The sequence below is a fragment of the Cyrtonyx montezumae genome, unplaced genomic scaffold (assembly GCF_038088225.1).
Source record: "Cyrtonyx montezumae isolate F1298 unplaced genomic scaffold, pur_monq_1.0 scaffold_34, whole genome shotgun sequence".
In the NCBI taxonomy this organism is placed as follows: Eukaryota; Metazoa; Chordata; class Aves; order Galliformes; family Odontophoridae; genus Cyrtonyx; species Cyrtonyx montezumae.
Window position 1 is genome coordinate 2,949,570 of NW_027072039.1, and position 14,359 is coordinate 2,963,928.

Here is a 14,359-nt window from a genome sequence, read left to right on the forward strand (position 1 = left end):
GCTGTAGTGTTTCAAAAAGTTTATTCCAATTAATTTTAAACCTGTTAGAGCTTATCTCCCCATGTGTTCAACAAGGTTCCTTGTTCCTCGTGCACTCAGGTTGTATAGGACATCAAGAGAAAGAAGCATAAAGAGGCTTTGTGGTATGTGTAAAACTTTGGAGCAAACTAGCCAAGCTTGAAGCACCTCCACCACCTCTGTGCTCTGTCCCCAGACACAAATTATGATGCACTGCATGAGAACAGAAAACTCACAGTCTTCACTGCAAAGCTGGCAGAGATCACTGACAGGCATGAAACTACGTATGCCAGGGCTGGTGCAGATCAGATGGTATATAAGCACACACTAGAAAGAAGGAGTTGCAGACCCTTATGAACAACCACTTGACTTCTTGGGCTGTGCAACAACTCCGTAACAATTGACTAGATGCTTAGGAACATATTGATTCATCATTTTTCTAACAGGTCTTTCTAAAAATCCATCCCTAACTGAAATCAGATCCTTTAAATCTTTCTGCTTCACGATGAAGACGATGCTTTATTCCTGACACCTGCAATTAAAACTGGAGTGCTTCTGGACAAGCTAACACAATATAACATTGAATATAACATAATCACAGATATCCTAAATCTTACTAAGTCTGAGCTTGTTAAATTCATCAGAAGTATTATTTTAGGCATGACATCAAGCTGAAATAAAATTCTTTAAGACCCGTGAACTCTGAATCTGTGGGGCAACCTCTAACCACGACTGAAAGCAAACACCATCATGAGGAATGATTTCATGAGTAATGACTTCATGTATGTTAGGCTTCAGTACCCATTTAGCATAATTTGCACAACAAGTAACAAATTTCAAAACATCAGTTCACAGCAATACTCCTCTCTTAGGGATTTCCTGCAAATACGTCTTCATAAGGAAGATTTTCATATAATATCTCAGGTAGCTGTTTTCTTCACAGCTGGGTACAAATACAGAATCTGTGCAAAATTAGACAGTACACGGCTAGCCTTCAGGAAAATGATCTGAAAACTACTCGTATTATATCTAATATTTCCCTGAAGTGTCTTGCAAAACACACCACTGTAATCTGACCATGCAAATATATTAGAGAAAAAATATTTATTTCTAAAAATCTGGGATGCGGGAACGTGCTGAGGAGAAGCAGCAGGCTTCCCTCATGAGGAGTCACAAAATTTGAGGTGCACCAAGCTAAGCAAGTTACAACACAGAAACATACAGCATCATTTCTCCATAAAGCTATCTTTTGTTTTATTTGCTGTCACACACTGTTGCAGCCATAATAGCTTTACTTCTTTTTGTACCGGTAACCAGATTATTCCTTTGTGATTTGAAGGGAGAAGATACCAGTTCCTGGGGAAGGTCCAGGATAAGCCAGTATCTTAGGGTGGTAAAGTAAGTCTTATGCTTACAAGACTTTGGCAGGCTGATTCTTAAAACCAGTTCTAAAACTCTGGAATTTCTAAAGAACTGAAAATACCAATATTCTTTAAAAGCTGTACTGTTTATACATACCTATGACTTTACCCCTGTAAAACTGCTAGAACAAAACTCCTTTCTGTTGTCTAGAGTGCTTAGCTGGTTGCCTGATGGCCAGAAGTGAACTCCTGTGTCAGCCTGGTGAAATTGGGCATGATGATTAAACAGACCTATGAAAACTCTCCTGATGCCAAAGCATCAGGTTTGATAATGCAAAATATGATTTAAATACTCTCTTTGCTCTGAGGTTTCTCATATCTTTCCTACTGACAGTTTCTGGGAAGGCTGTATTTATAATTGATATTAATCAATATGGATGTTGGATTCCTATTCGTCTGCACCTTTTTTGCATCATTCTAAATAAATGTAGGGATATTCCTACAGATTAAAGAAAATGTATGGCCAAGGATGCAGATCAGAAGAGATGGTGTAACTGTGTCATGGAGAGTCAATCATATGATAATGTGCTGCATCTGCAATGATTGCCAAATTTTCGTTCATCATAGTAAATGAAGAGCTCAACCAAGTTGAATGCTTGGGAGGGAAAGTATTAAAAACCTTCAGATCTCTGAACTGTGTGAAAAAAATACGACAGAAACCTTGCATCTATTGTAACATCTATCATAATCTGTAATCAATATTACAATCTAAGTGTACTTCTGAAAAAAGGGAAGGTTTCAGCAGTAAGTTTAATTGACAACAACCATATTACATCTGCCCATGTCAATATGTCCATATTGATTCCTATGTTAAGCCTAATTAATGTTGGCCAGTCATTACTAGAAATACCATGATTTGTAGAGGACTGAGTATGTAACACATGGAACTTGAATAAAAGAACTCTGGTTTTCTAATGTATTTCTTTACAGTTAATATAGAAACAATATTAATTACTAGTTTTTGTGGCAGTAACCTACCAAAACTGCATTTTTTAACCTACAAATTTGTAGTGTGTCTCTACTTAAAAAGTAAAGCAAATCTAATTTCCCTAACCAGTAAGTAATTAAAAAGTCACTATTCTTTCTTTATGAACTTGCAAAGGCCAATGAAATACAATCTGAAGCCATCATAAAAAATGTTGGTGATTTTCAAGACACAGCCAACCAGATACAGAAGTGTGTTCACAGCAGTTTCTCTTCCTCCCAAATAAATTTTTTAGTCATCCATAAAGGCAAAGCATTTTCAGTACTGTTAATCTCTTCCTTGAAAACTGCATCAAATTAATTGGTGCAGAACCTGAGACAATATTCAAGCTGTCAAATGGATTATCTGTGGTGGGAAAATTTAAGAATAAAGACCAGGGATATAAAATTGGGTTCATATGACTGCAAGCAAAAGTGCAATCCTATTTTCATTTATGTTTTACAAAAAAATGTAGTAATGCAGTTAATCCCTCTTGGGTAGGCCCTTAATGTTAATTTTTCAGTGTCCTCAAGAAGATAATCAAATAGCAGTCTGCTTTCTTCCAGAGTGCTCATCTCAGCTATGAGCTTTCTATTATAAAAGGTTTTATACTTCTTTGTATTATTATAGAAGACCCGGAAGGAATATCTGTTCAGAAAATTAAATTCACTGTTGTGGACAGGTGGGGTTGTAACTACTTTTCGGGGTGCCTTCCAACCAAAGCCATTCTTTGATTCCATGACACTAGAGCTGCCTAGCAATTCAGCAAAGCGAAACCAATATTCATCTGACATTCACTCAATGAGATTAAGCCAGTGGTACAGAATGGAACAAAGAAGTATGTTGTAGACAGACAAAGAAAGCAAGCAAAATAAGGATTGGGGAACATAAAGAGACATAAATATATAGAGAAAGAAATGGATATATTTGATGAGTGAATACGAAATGAAGCAATGAGTCTCATGAAAACAGAACTGACTGAAGCAAAGGGATTATTCAGAAACTTCATCCCATGCCAAGAGAAGTGCCTCTGTTTTCTCACAGCATCTGTCACCATCAGTCACACAGTCACCTCACTAGCACAGCTAATGACAGGGAGTTTATACAACACCAGCACACAACATGTCCCTTAGGGTGTTTTGTCCTCACTGCATCCCAGGATGGCTGCCTTAGTACTGCTGGCAGTGCGCAGATGGAGGAACAAGGCACTGGAATAGTGAGTGCAGGACCACAACAAAACTTATGGCATGGTTGTCCATGGGTGTTACTTTTGGCTTGTCTGGGCTGCTCTTGGTGAAGAGGAATTGTCTTGGGTCACATATATGTAGGCTGCTTCAAAAAAGTAATGCCTCTGTTTTTACTTCCATGGAAACTACAACTGATGCAAAGAGCACAATAACACTGTTTGATAGGGCAAATTTTCAGCTACAAAACACTATTTTTCAACACAGTCACCACCATTAGCTCTTCGTTTTCATCAGCAATGAGCAAAAGCCCAAGTTCTTAAATTCCTTTATCACAATGGAAAGCTTGGTAGCATATTCTTCACTGTTCACAGGAGTGGGTATAGCCAGTGCATCAAAATACATACAGTTACATGCCATCACTGGAGCTGGCACATCACTATGCCCCATGATCTGGTTTCAGCCTGGATAAGGTTAATGGCACACTGATTTTCTGTTGGTGCTGGGGGCTGCTCAGAGAAAGGACTCTCTGCTACAATGGCACAGGGCAGGGGGTGGCCACACTGTGAGCTGGGCTGGGCTGTGTGTGGCCTGTGGGCTGCAGGTTGGACATGCCTGAGTCCTGAAGTTTTGGCATCCACTGGAAAATCTTTCCTGTCTGCCTCATCAGGAATCAAAATCATTAAGTCTCACATAGTGAATACTGAAAACCATTATAGAATACAGCCACTGAACACTGCAACTGTTGGAATTTAATTCAGCCCACAGTGCCTCTTTAGTTGATGTTTATACTAAAATTTGCATGTACTTTTTGGGTGTTTTCTAGGAGAACTAGACATTGCCTTGCCAAAATTAAAACCCATATATTGAGCATCCAAAACTGTAACTCTGTGTTCACTCATCCTTTAAGAGATGCTAACCACTGTAATAGTCAGGAACTAGTTCTTTTAACAAAACGCAAATAGAAAGTCACCCCTGATATATTCTATGTCTCTTACAAATGTTGCTTTGAGGACCACAGCACACAGAGAAAGACCCTTCACGCTGCACTGGTAAATTAAGGCAGAATCTTTCACATTCCCTGAACACTCTGCTCAGAATTACAGATCATCAGCTGGAACCCTTAAATGGAGAATCTTTTGAGATTTCAGAACATCTAAACAAAAAATTAGAATTAAAAAATACGGCATGAATGTCATGACTGTTCTAATGATTCTTCTAGTGATTTTCCCATGGCTTCCAAATGCCTGCTGTTCAAGAGGCACCTTTCTCACATTCACAAATGACTTCAATATTGAAGAAATCCTGCTGCTAATGTTCAGTGATTGGCTTGACTACATAAGATACTGGAGGGAAAATAAGTTGGGGAAAGTGATGAATACATTTCTCTTTTTTTTTTAACTTAATTTTAAATTAATATCTGAAGATAATTCAGTATGTCCTGGAAAAACAAACAAACAAACAAACAAACAAAACAAAACAAACAAAAAAACCCCCACCAAACTCAAAACAGAAAAAGTGAAGAAAAAAATTATCTCACTGACTATGGAAACAGAAATCCTGTGAGACTGTAACACAGGTACAGTTTGTTCAGAATAAATATGAGTAGAATTTTGTTTTCTGCAGCAATTTTTATTTTCTTTCTGAGAAGGAAATAAAGATTTTTCTTACAAAATCTGCAGTTCTATGCAATCTCCATATTGACAGGTGAGTTGTCAAGAAGAAATACTTTATGCTCTCCCTGCAAAAGCTTTCCTGAGAATAATGGAATTAGTATGAAAAGATAGAATCTTCAGATTAGAAATTGAAAGATGTCCAATGTTTTGAGTTTTGATGGTTTTGATTATTTGAACCTCCCCTAACCTACCTTTGCCAATGTCAGGGTTACAGTAATCCACAAAAAAAGCAAAATGTGACATACATCATAAAGTCACTTGTCATTCAGTAACTCCTTGATCAGTTTAAGACAATTTATTTAACCCAGAGCCAGAAAATTCCTCTGTTCTACTGTGTGAGAAAACCTTGGATGTATGTTTTAGAAGGAACTGTACTTGAAAATTAATCCTCATATAACTCTCATCCTAAAACAACTCAAGCTCTCAAGCCAGTGTACAAAGGAAGAGGAAAATGGAAGTAGAAAGTGCCATATAACCAGAAATTCCTGAATAGTTTTCTTCTTTTATTGTCTAGATAGCCTCCATAATCATAACTACTGTTGACTCACAAGAGATGAGAATGTTTTATCAGAAAACAATCTGCTTGCTTATTGTTTCTTTAAGAACAACCATTCACACAATGGCTCAAAAGCTTTTTTGACACTAGAGTTGTGAGGATGTGGTTTACCTAAATATTTAACCATAACCTTCCAGCATCTACCAATAGATACAATCAGCATACCACATCACACTTCCTGTTTTCTTACCATAAGCATTAAATATGCTGGAAAAGTAGGCGTAATCATCTTAATAACGCCAAATTCAGTCAGATTGTATGCAACCCTCCTCTACCCATTTTGTCCCAGAGTACTAGCACTTAGGTGAGAAGAACAAAAGAGAAAGACCAGAGAGCATGGTGGACACTGCTAGATCAACACCTCATGGAAGCTCACCAATCCCCCTGAAGACCACTTCAGAGATAAGCTCTGGCCATGAAAAAGTCCTCAAATGATCCTGTGCACTATTTGTTCTTGCTGGGATAGATTTGGAGCCTACAGACAGCCAAGTGCTCTTCATCTTTTTCTGCACAGTTTGGGTCCATCGCTGAAGCTACCTGAGTAGGGTGTTCTGCTCTTAGCACTTCTATTTATTCAGCAGTATGCAGCATCAGACCTCAAGAAGCAGATCCTCAATGGCCCACACACTGCTCAGAGCAGGGATACATGTCTGTTGAGTGAGGAACAAAATACTTAAATCTTGCTGCAACATGCAAGATATGAACAATGCTGAAGAGAACCCTGCAGGGATGTGAGAAGATTGACTGGTTGGAGCAGATTCCAGGAAAGGGAAACCTATTAGCTTTGCTTCCCTTATTATCCTACTCCATGTGTTCTGCCGGGAGAAACAGCAGGATGAGGACTCTCAAGAATCTGATGAGAAAGTGGAAGAGGTATCTGAGGAGGAAGAAGAATCCTAAGAGGAAGAGCCTGAGGAGGAAGAGCCAGCATTAGAGAACGCAGAAGAGACCTCCTCCAAAATCATGGAGCAGGGCCTCTCCAATGAAGCAAAGATAATTCGAGCTCAAGCCTAAAAAAATCCCTGCAACCAGCTGGGGAAAAGCTGCTGAAAACCCCTGCTAAGAAAGCCAAACCAGCAGCCCCAGCCATCAAGAAACCCTCTGGTGGCAGCTCTTCCAAGAAATCAGCAGCCAGCAGGAGGAAGGAAGTAAAACCCTCCACCAAGGGCTGTGAGGAAATCTCTGGGCAAAAAGTAAGTTTTTCTACTGTCAGGGAATCCCATGATCAAAACCACAATCTTATTCATTAAAATCAACGTGCATTTGTATTTTAGTTCTGATGCTTAAACACTTCTGTTGTTTTGTTTTGTTTGTTTCTTGAATGATGTCGGAAAAAGCTGAAAACTAAATCAAACCAACCTAAGTACTTGTTAGATCTTAGTGCTGTGCCTTGTGCTTACCACTCCCCTGCAACAACTGTCTTTAGTTTCTGCAATAATTTTAGTTCTTTTCTAGGACCTGTAAACTGTACATTTCACAGTGTTCCTCTTGGGTTTGGAGGGAGGGTGGCTTTTAAAAATTCTTCAAAGAAGTTATTTGCATCTTTAGACAGCAAGAACGTGAGGATTGGGGAAATACAATCCCTAAGGAGGTACAATGACATGAGAGTCCTCCTTAGATCCCCGCTGTGATGAGGGTCCTTCTTGTCCTTCAGCTGGACAGGAGCTTCCTGAAGGCTCTCTTCACTCCTGCTGTCTGCAAACAATGCTCCAAGGTGGGACAGGACTCTCTTGCACTTCCTAATCAACTGTTTACATGCTTAACACAGTTTAATACAAAAACTCATTACAGACTTCTGGTAATAAATGCCAGACTGCAATGATACCTCGTATGATACAATAAAGGACCATCTGGAAAGCTGCCTGCACTGTTTGGGAGAAGCACTCAGATCTGATAAGTGGTTAAAGATTACTTTAATGAATCCATATTTAGTGTTTAAATCTACGCTTAATGTGACATTGTTTCTAATTAGGGACTAAAAATGTTCATTGATCTTTCCCATCCTCACAGATCAGACATAACATGCTATCTCTACGTTATTAAAAAGTTCTTATTTTACTTTAAAAAAAAATGGCATTAGTAGACTCAGACACAGCATAGAAGTTCTTATAATGAGCTATTTATCTTCAGGTCAGGTTTTATAATAACTAACTGCTACAAGTTAGCTGAAGAAAATGACATGGGAAAAAAAAAAGTGAATTGGAATAAATGTCAAAATTGTGTCTCATTTGTACAGATTGAGGCATAACTGTATTTAAAATGCCCAATTTTCTGGCAGCACCGTGTTTCCACCATCACTTATTTAAAGGGATGCTGCTTATTGGGTCCTTGCCAAGTACCTACTGCCAGAGTAACTGACATAGCAACCAAGCCCAGCATAAATAATGCCACTTTTTCTTAAGAGTAAGTATCTCAAAATTCTTAATCAAAGCACTACATTCTATGGAACACAGTAAAGAAGGCAGTATATCCTGGGGAACATCATAGGAATCACCTCCCTTCTCAATCATGATCACGAAACATGTTAACTACCAGATTGTTTTCACATGGAAAAATGTCATCTGGAAAGCAGGAAATGTTTTTTGCTGTCTGTGCACCTTTTGCAATAGCAGCCAGGTATCATGCAGCTTATCAACCCTTCTCTTAGTCTTAGACACAGAATGTGGCAGCATGAAAAGCAAAGTGCTTTCAGTGCCTTGAGATTTACAAGGCTCTTCAGATTGAATGGCTACTATCAATCATCTCTGCATTCCCAGCAGGAAATTAAATTTCCTGTTTTTTAATGCTACAATGCCTGACAATGTAGTTCCAACAACGCTCCATTAAAGATCTGGACAAAAAAAACCAAACAAACAAAAAACAGGGAAAATGTGTTTTTGCACAATGTAGAAGAGAGAACATCATTTTTGGACACTAATTCTCTGATTCTACCTGATTTGTCATTTAAAATTGTATTTTAATCAGGAAGGCAAACATATAAAAGGACAAGGAAAGTATACAAATGATTTATTCTTGTGTTCGTGTCAGTTTTGTCTACAGGAGGAACAATTTATAGCTCTGTCATACACTGCCAACCAGACTCATCATTCATACATTTAGAGGACTAAAAACCCTCAGCGCAGCTTCCTTCATGCAATAAATTTGATAAATTCTATTCCTGGTGGTGTTTACTATGGCTCTTCTCAGCTTATTGTAGTTTGTTATTTGCTTTTACCCTTCCTTTCTCGAGGTGATGCGATAAAGTAGTGACTTGTTTCTCTCTTGTTTCTGTTTAGTACCCCCTCCTCCTGGCCCCTGGCACCATGGTTAGCATAACTAGCAATAAGGCAAATATCCCCAGTTATGTAAGCAGGGTGTTAATGTTATTATTGCCCTCTTCTCTCTACTCTTTGGCCCCAGTATGTAGGGATTCCCCTTACCATCAAGACAACAAGAACCGACTGCTGAGCCACTAAGAGGATACGGGGACCACAAAAGATGGCTAAGCCCATCAGTATAAGCAATAGTCAGGTACTGGGTTTACAGGAGATGGTGAAATCCACTCTGTAACTGTAAACTATAATAATATATGCAGCACCATCTGTAAAATTAAGCAGCTAGAAGCCCTAAGTGGGATTTACTACAGAAATTATGCTGGCCAGGAAAACTTGTGACCCCACAGTGGCCAGGGATACCTCCACCATCACAGCTGAATCCTGAATCCAGGTAATGAGTGTATCACATGCTGATTGCTTAGATTTTCACTTGATAAGCAGTGAGTTTGTCCAGGTTTCACTGAAAAGCCCGTGCAACCAACCTGATTGTTAATGTCTTTTTATTTCACAAAACAAGAAAACTCTACTTAGAATTCTAAGTCCTTGTCCAGTTCCCATTCTGCCAAGGCTCCCTTGTCTGGGAAGTCATGCTGAACTATAGCAGTGTTTTTGTTACTCTAATCATCCATCTTCACCTTCCAACCTGACAGATACCTCCTGTAAGGGTGGACTGACCACTGCCCCTTCAGGTCAAAACCGAAACGACTGCAGACTTCAGATGAAATACCCATGGATGTTCAGATGGCTGCTGGAGCTAAGCTGGCAGCACAGAACGTAGAGAGTGCACATAAGGAAACTTTATCTCCTGGCTGGGGGAGATCCTATGAGAAGACATTAAGTGTGTAAAGGTTAGGAAGGTCCTGGATGTCACTGTGTGCTTTCCAAGGCCTTGAGAAGATCGCTGTTCTGAATATCAGTGACTTACAGCCCATTACACCTGCTGCTGCAGCACACTGGATCCTTTTTAAGATTTCAGTGGGAATGAGGTAAGTCTTCCTGTATATCCAGCATTACAATCAGTCTTTGGACTGTTTTTTGCTTCTCTTATCAATAAGCATAAGACATCTCACAACTTGGGCCAAAGAGTTGCATTCAAGCTGCATTAGAGAGGTGGAGCTATGGATAGGCAGTCACAGGCAATTATATCAAAATTAAGATAACTTTTTACCCTCCCTACAAACTTAGAACTACATGCTCACTGTGGAAACCCTAGGAGCCTCTTAAGCACCAGCTGAACATTTATTGGTTTCAATACTGATTTTGGTCTGTCTGGCAGGGTTGAGATAAGTAGAAGAAACACCACAAAAAGATTCAATTATATCGAGTAATGTGCCAATTTAAAAAAGTTGCACCTAAGAAACATGTGAAAAAACATCCATACCTGTAACTGTGCTTCTTATCGGTTGACAGACCTTTGTGCTAGCCAGCTCCTTCTTCAAACTTGAAGGATGGCTGTTCCTCACCTACATTTTATGTTGCACCTGAGCTGAAAAGAGAGCTAAATGTTGCTCTATTAGACTAGCAGATCTGACGTTTCTCTAAAAAATGCCTAGTTCTTATGCTGCCTCAAGATAGATACAGGTCTGAAGAAAACTGAGAAAATTCAAGTAGTCACTTGCTGACTTACACCTGCAGCTATTTATTGTTCTCTACCAAACACTCTAGGACTGGCCAGAAAATTAATTCTTTGTCAACTGAGTGCCACACTCACCTCAACAAAGATGAAGCAGGGGATGATGGAGTAACTTCTCTGGGTGTTGTTTCCTAAAGCCATTTCTCATCACACTTCTTGAGGAGGCACCGTTCAAAACTTTATAATCCTGAAGAAGAAAGGAAAAATATATTTCAGTATATTCCACTGTTTTGCTAACTCCACATTTAACATACCAAGGTTCATAACATATTCTGAATGAGGGAGGCAGACAAAAAAGAGCACGAAGGTCTAACTTGTGTTTGTTCAAAATAACCTGATAAGGCATTCCTTTTTTGGCACAAAAATACTGAAGAGATAGGTAAAAAATTACATTTGTAGAGCAAAGAGCAATAAGGGATACAACTTTTGTCCTTAATGACAATCCACTCCCAAGCAAGTCCATCTTTCTCAGAACATATTGTAAAACTACATTTTCATCCTACTACCCTGCCTACAATGTCTTTTGAATCAAGCGCAAGTGGTAATTGACTAGTGGACTTATACTTTAAAAAACACACTAATGTTACAATATGCAATGTAAAAATAATCAAATGTTTATTTCCATAACACATGACCAACTCTAGAAGACATCATGGCTTATCCATACAGAAACCAAACAACCCAAGCATATGTAACAGGAATGCATGGGTCGGTGCTGCAGACCCTTTCTGTCCTGCTATAAATTAGGATATTACCTCAGAACACCTTCCCTATGTAGCATCACTTCACGCAGCTGGCTATTTTAATTAACATACCCATGTGACACTCTGTGCCAAGACATTTAATCTCTTTGCAGCAACAGATTAGAAAAGAAGAGAAAAGAAGAGAAACACTGGGAAATTTTACTGAGAGACTGTGATTTTGTGCAGGAATACACCAAGAAATGCAATCAAACAATTTAAGAGAGTGGGACTGGTAGTGACCTAAGCTAGCAGAAAAACACAACTGAAAAAGTAGTGTGTAGATCAAGACCTGCCAGCTGCATGCTTGCAGGGAGCATGAGACACGCATGAGGGTGCAAATCCTCTGCAATAAATCTAAACATGAGTGCATCACGAGTGAGCACAGATTTCACAGAGTTGTATTACATTCATGAGTACCAGTAGGCTGTGGGCAGAGACTAACAACCATCTTGTTGGTGAAGAGCATGCCTCAACTCTCTCCTCTTAAAGAAGCTGTAGAACACCTTGAGGTACTCCCCCATAAGCCTCACCTATGTATTTACGTGGGCACAACCTCATTTCCAACACATCAAAATCATGCACTGATAATGAATCTCGTGGGCCAGGGCCATGGGTAAGAAGGAGGTGAAAGCTGATGTATTTTCCAGAAGCTTTGTACAAGCAACTTGGTCCAGCACCTTGACATCACTGGTATGAAGGTGAGGATTCAGGCCCTGGCATATGGAGCTTGTGAGGCTCACAAGGGGAGTAAGTGCTTTCCCACCAGCTCTAAGCAGGTGCACTGGAAGAAAACACTATTAGCAGAACACGGAGTTCAGCAGAGGTTATGGACTGAGGAGCCAGCACAGCTATCGCCAGCCAACTAGTATTGCCACTTCAGGTCTCAGCTCTCCTTAATTTATTTGACCCAGAGCTGTAAGATATATAATGCACATGAAGATTTTGGTAATGTGGTTCTAGGATCAGCTGTAGTGGGTGCAGTGAAGACACACTGTGTGTTAAGAGTTTCTGAGCTCTTAGCCATTGAAAAATGCAGCTCTGGGTCTCACACAGTGCCCAGGAAATGTCACCTCTGACATGTTTCAGAAATACAAAATGATTTTTTTTAAGCATACTTCAGCTTTACTTAGGAGATAAAATGTGTTTTCTGTCACAGAGTTGTGCCATTAGTTTTGTGTTTTTATTTTTATTTTTATTTTTTGGATTTTGCTATTCCAACTCCACTTGGGTTATAGAAAATTCTCCAATCATTAATTTTTAGCAATAAATTTAATACCATTGGCTTTTTTTGCAGCTCCCTCTCTCTTTAAATCATCGAACACACGGTGCCTGGTAGAACAGTGAGTCAGAGCTGCTTACTATTACTAAACCCTTTTTGAACCCCGAGGACACACTGTCATCACCTTTTCTGCAAATCCTAATTTTCAACTGGCTTTGTGTAAAGATGTTAATACCTTAGCACCTTCATAAATGCCCTCCCAGATTGATCAGTATTTTTCATAACACTATCCTGTAGCTTACACCTATACCTTCAATTCCAATGCCATGTTCCTTACAAAAGCAGAGGGCTACAAGCAACCCAGGAATTTAAGAAATGCTCTCAACAAATGCATGAAGCAACTGCACAGGCCAGCAAAGATGCTGAGGTTTCTTATCAGTCGTACAAAAGTGACTAATTAAATGCTAGGGGACTCCTTATGTCATAAATATTTATCACTGCGTCTGTTCTCTCATGCTCATCGTGAAACACTGGTCTAAAAAAAAAAAGCACTTCTTATGGGAAAGTATTTTACATGTCAGCTTCTCTCCTATGTGATGACACGTCTGTGTCAGATGTAAGTAGTCTAAAACCACACAGTTGCCTGATCAGGCCAGTTGATTCCCACACTGTGGGAAAACTCTCAGTTAGCCTTTGCTTGTCATAGCAGGTCTTTCCATCAGCTCAGGCTCCAGAAGGATGGAGGGGAAGAGCAGTGTGATCTTAGTGGGAGTGCACAACCCTTTGTCTCCCTCCAGCTGGCAATGAGTCCTCTAGGGACACAGACACTGCAAAACACAGATTACAGCAATCCCTAACGTCTTCGGTCTGCACAGCAGTCACAGATAATGTATTTTTGCCTCCAAAAGGGGAGAATCACAGTAAGATGTAAAACAAGTGTTTAGTGATTCTCCCATCTTAAAAACCATTCCTCTTTGCAGTGAACACATTTTCAAAGCACAAAGTGTCTGACCAAAGCAGCGAGAAATAACAGCTACAATATCAGCATATGGCATTGCCTGATCGTTTTCACTCTGATTTTTATCAGTTTGACTCAACTTTTAAGGAGCTTGTGCTACCAAAGCTGAAGATGGCTTTTTAGTTCCCACTAGCTATAACCTTTTAGTCTCTAATATGTGAGCACTGCAATGAGAGGAAAACTGGTCAAACTTATTCCAGTTAATTATGGACCCTAGTAAAGTGAATATTAACAATTTAGAGCTCTGGTATTACGAGGTGCTTCCATTCCTTGAACAATGCATATAATACTGCATTTGTGAATTAATTAGCATGAGTTAGTTCTCATTTTTTTCAATTTAGCCTACATACATTTTCAGAAAGCTCCTGAACTGCATTGTAAGAGGTTATGGTCTGACATCTCCTGGGAGAACAAGCAGAGACATGGAATATACATCAGTGATTTGAAAATTAACTAAAAAGGACAGCAAAGAAAGAACAACTCACGCTGAAGAGATTTTATAGCCTCTGGGATCCATCCAGAGGAAGAAAAAAGAATGAATGTCAGAGAGCAGAGGAAAGGAAAAGAAAGGCCTCTTGTTACAGGTTACTAAAAGCCCCATTCAGGTATGTTG

General features: G+C 39.4%; 1 protein-coding gene across 2 annotated transcripts in view; it reads right to left on the minus strand.

Annotated features, from left to right (window-relative positions):
* The window catches only part of PLPPR1 (phospholipid phosphatase related 1), a 113,736-nt gene that overhangs the window by 53,121 nt on the left and 46,256 nt on the right, over nucleotides 1-14,359 (minus strand). For both annotated transcript variants that reach the window (XM_065745221.1, XM_065745222.1), the window contains exon 2: nucleotides 10,845-10,953. In XM_065745221.1, the coding sequence (XP_065601293.1) occupies nucleotides 10,845-10,907 (63 nt within the window). In that variant the 5' untranslated portion in view covers nucleotides 10,908-10,953. The remainder of the gene's footprint in view (nucleotides 1-10,844; nucleotides 10,954-14,359) is intronic.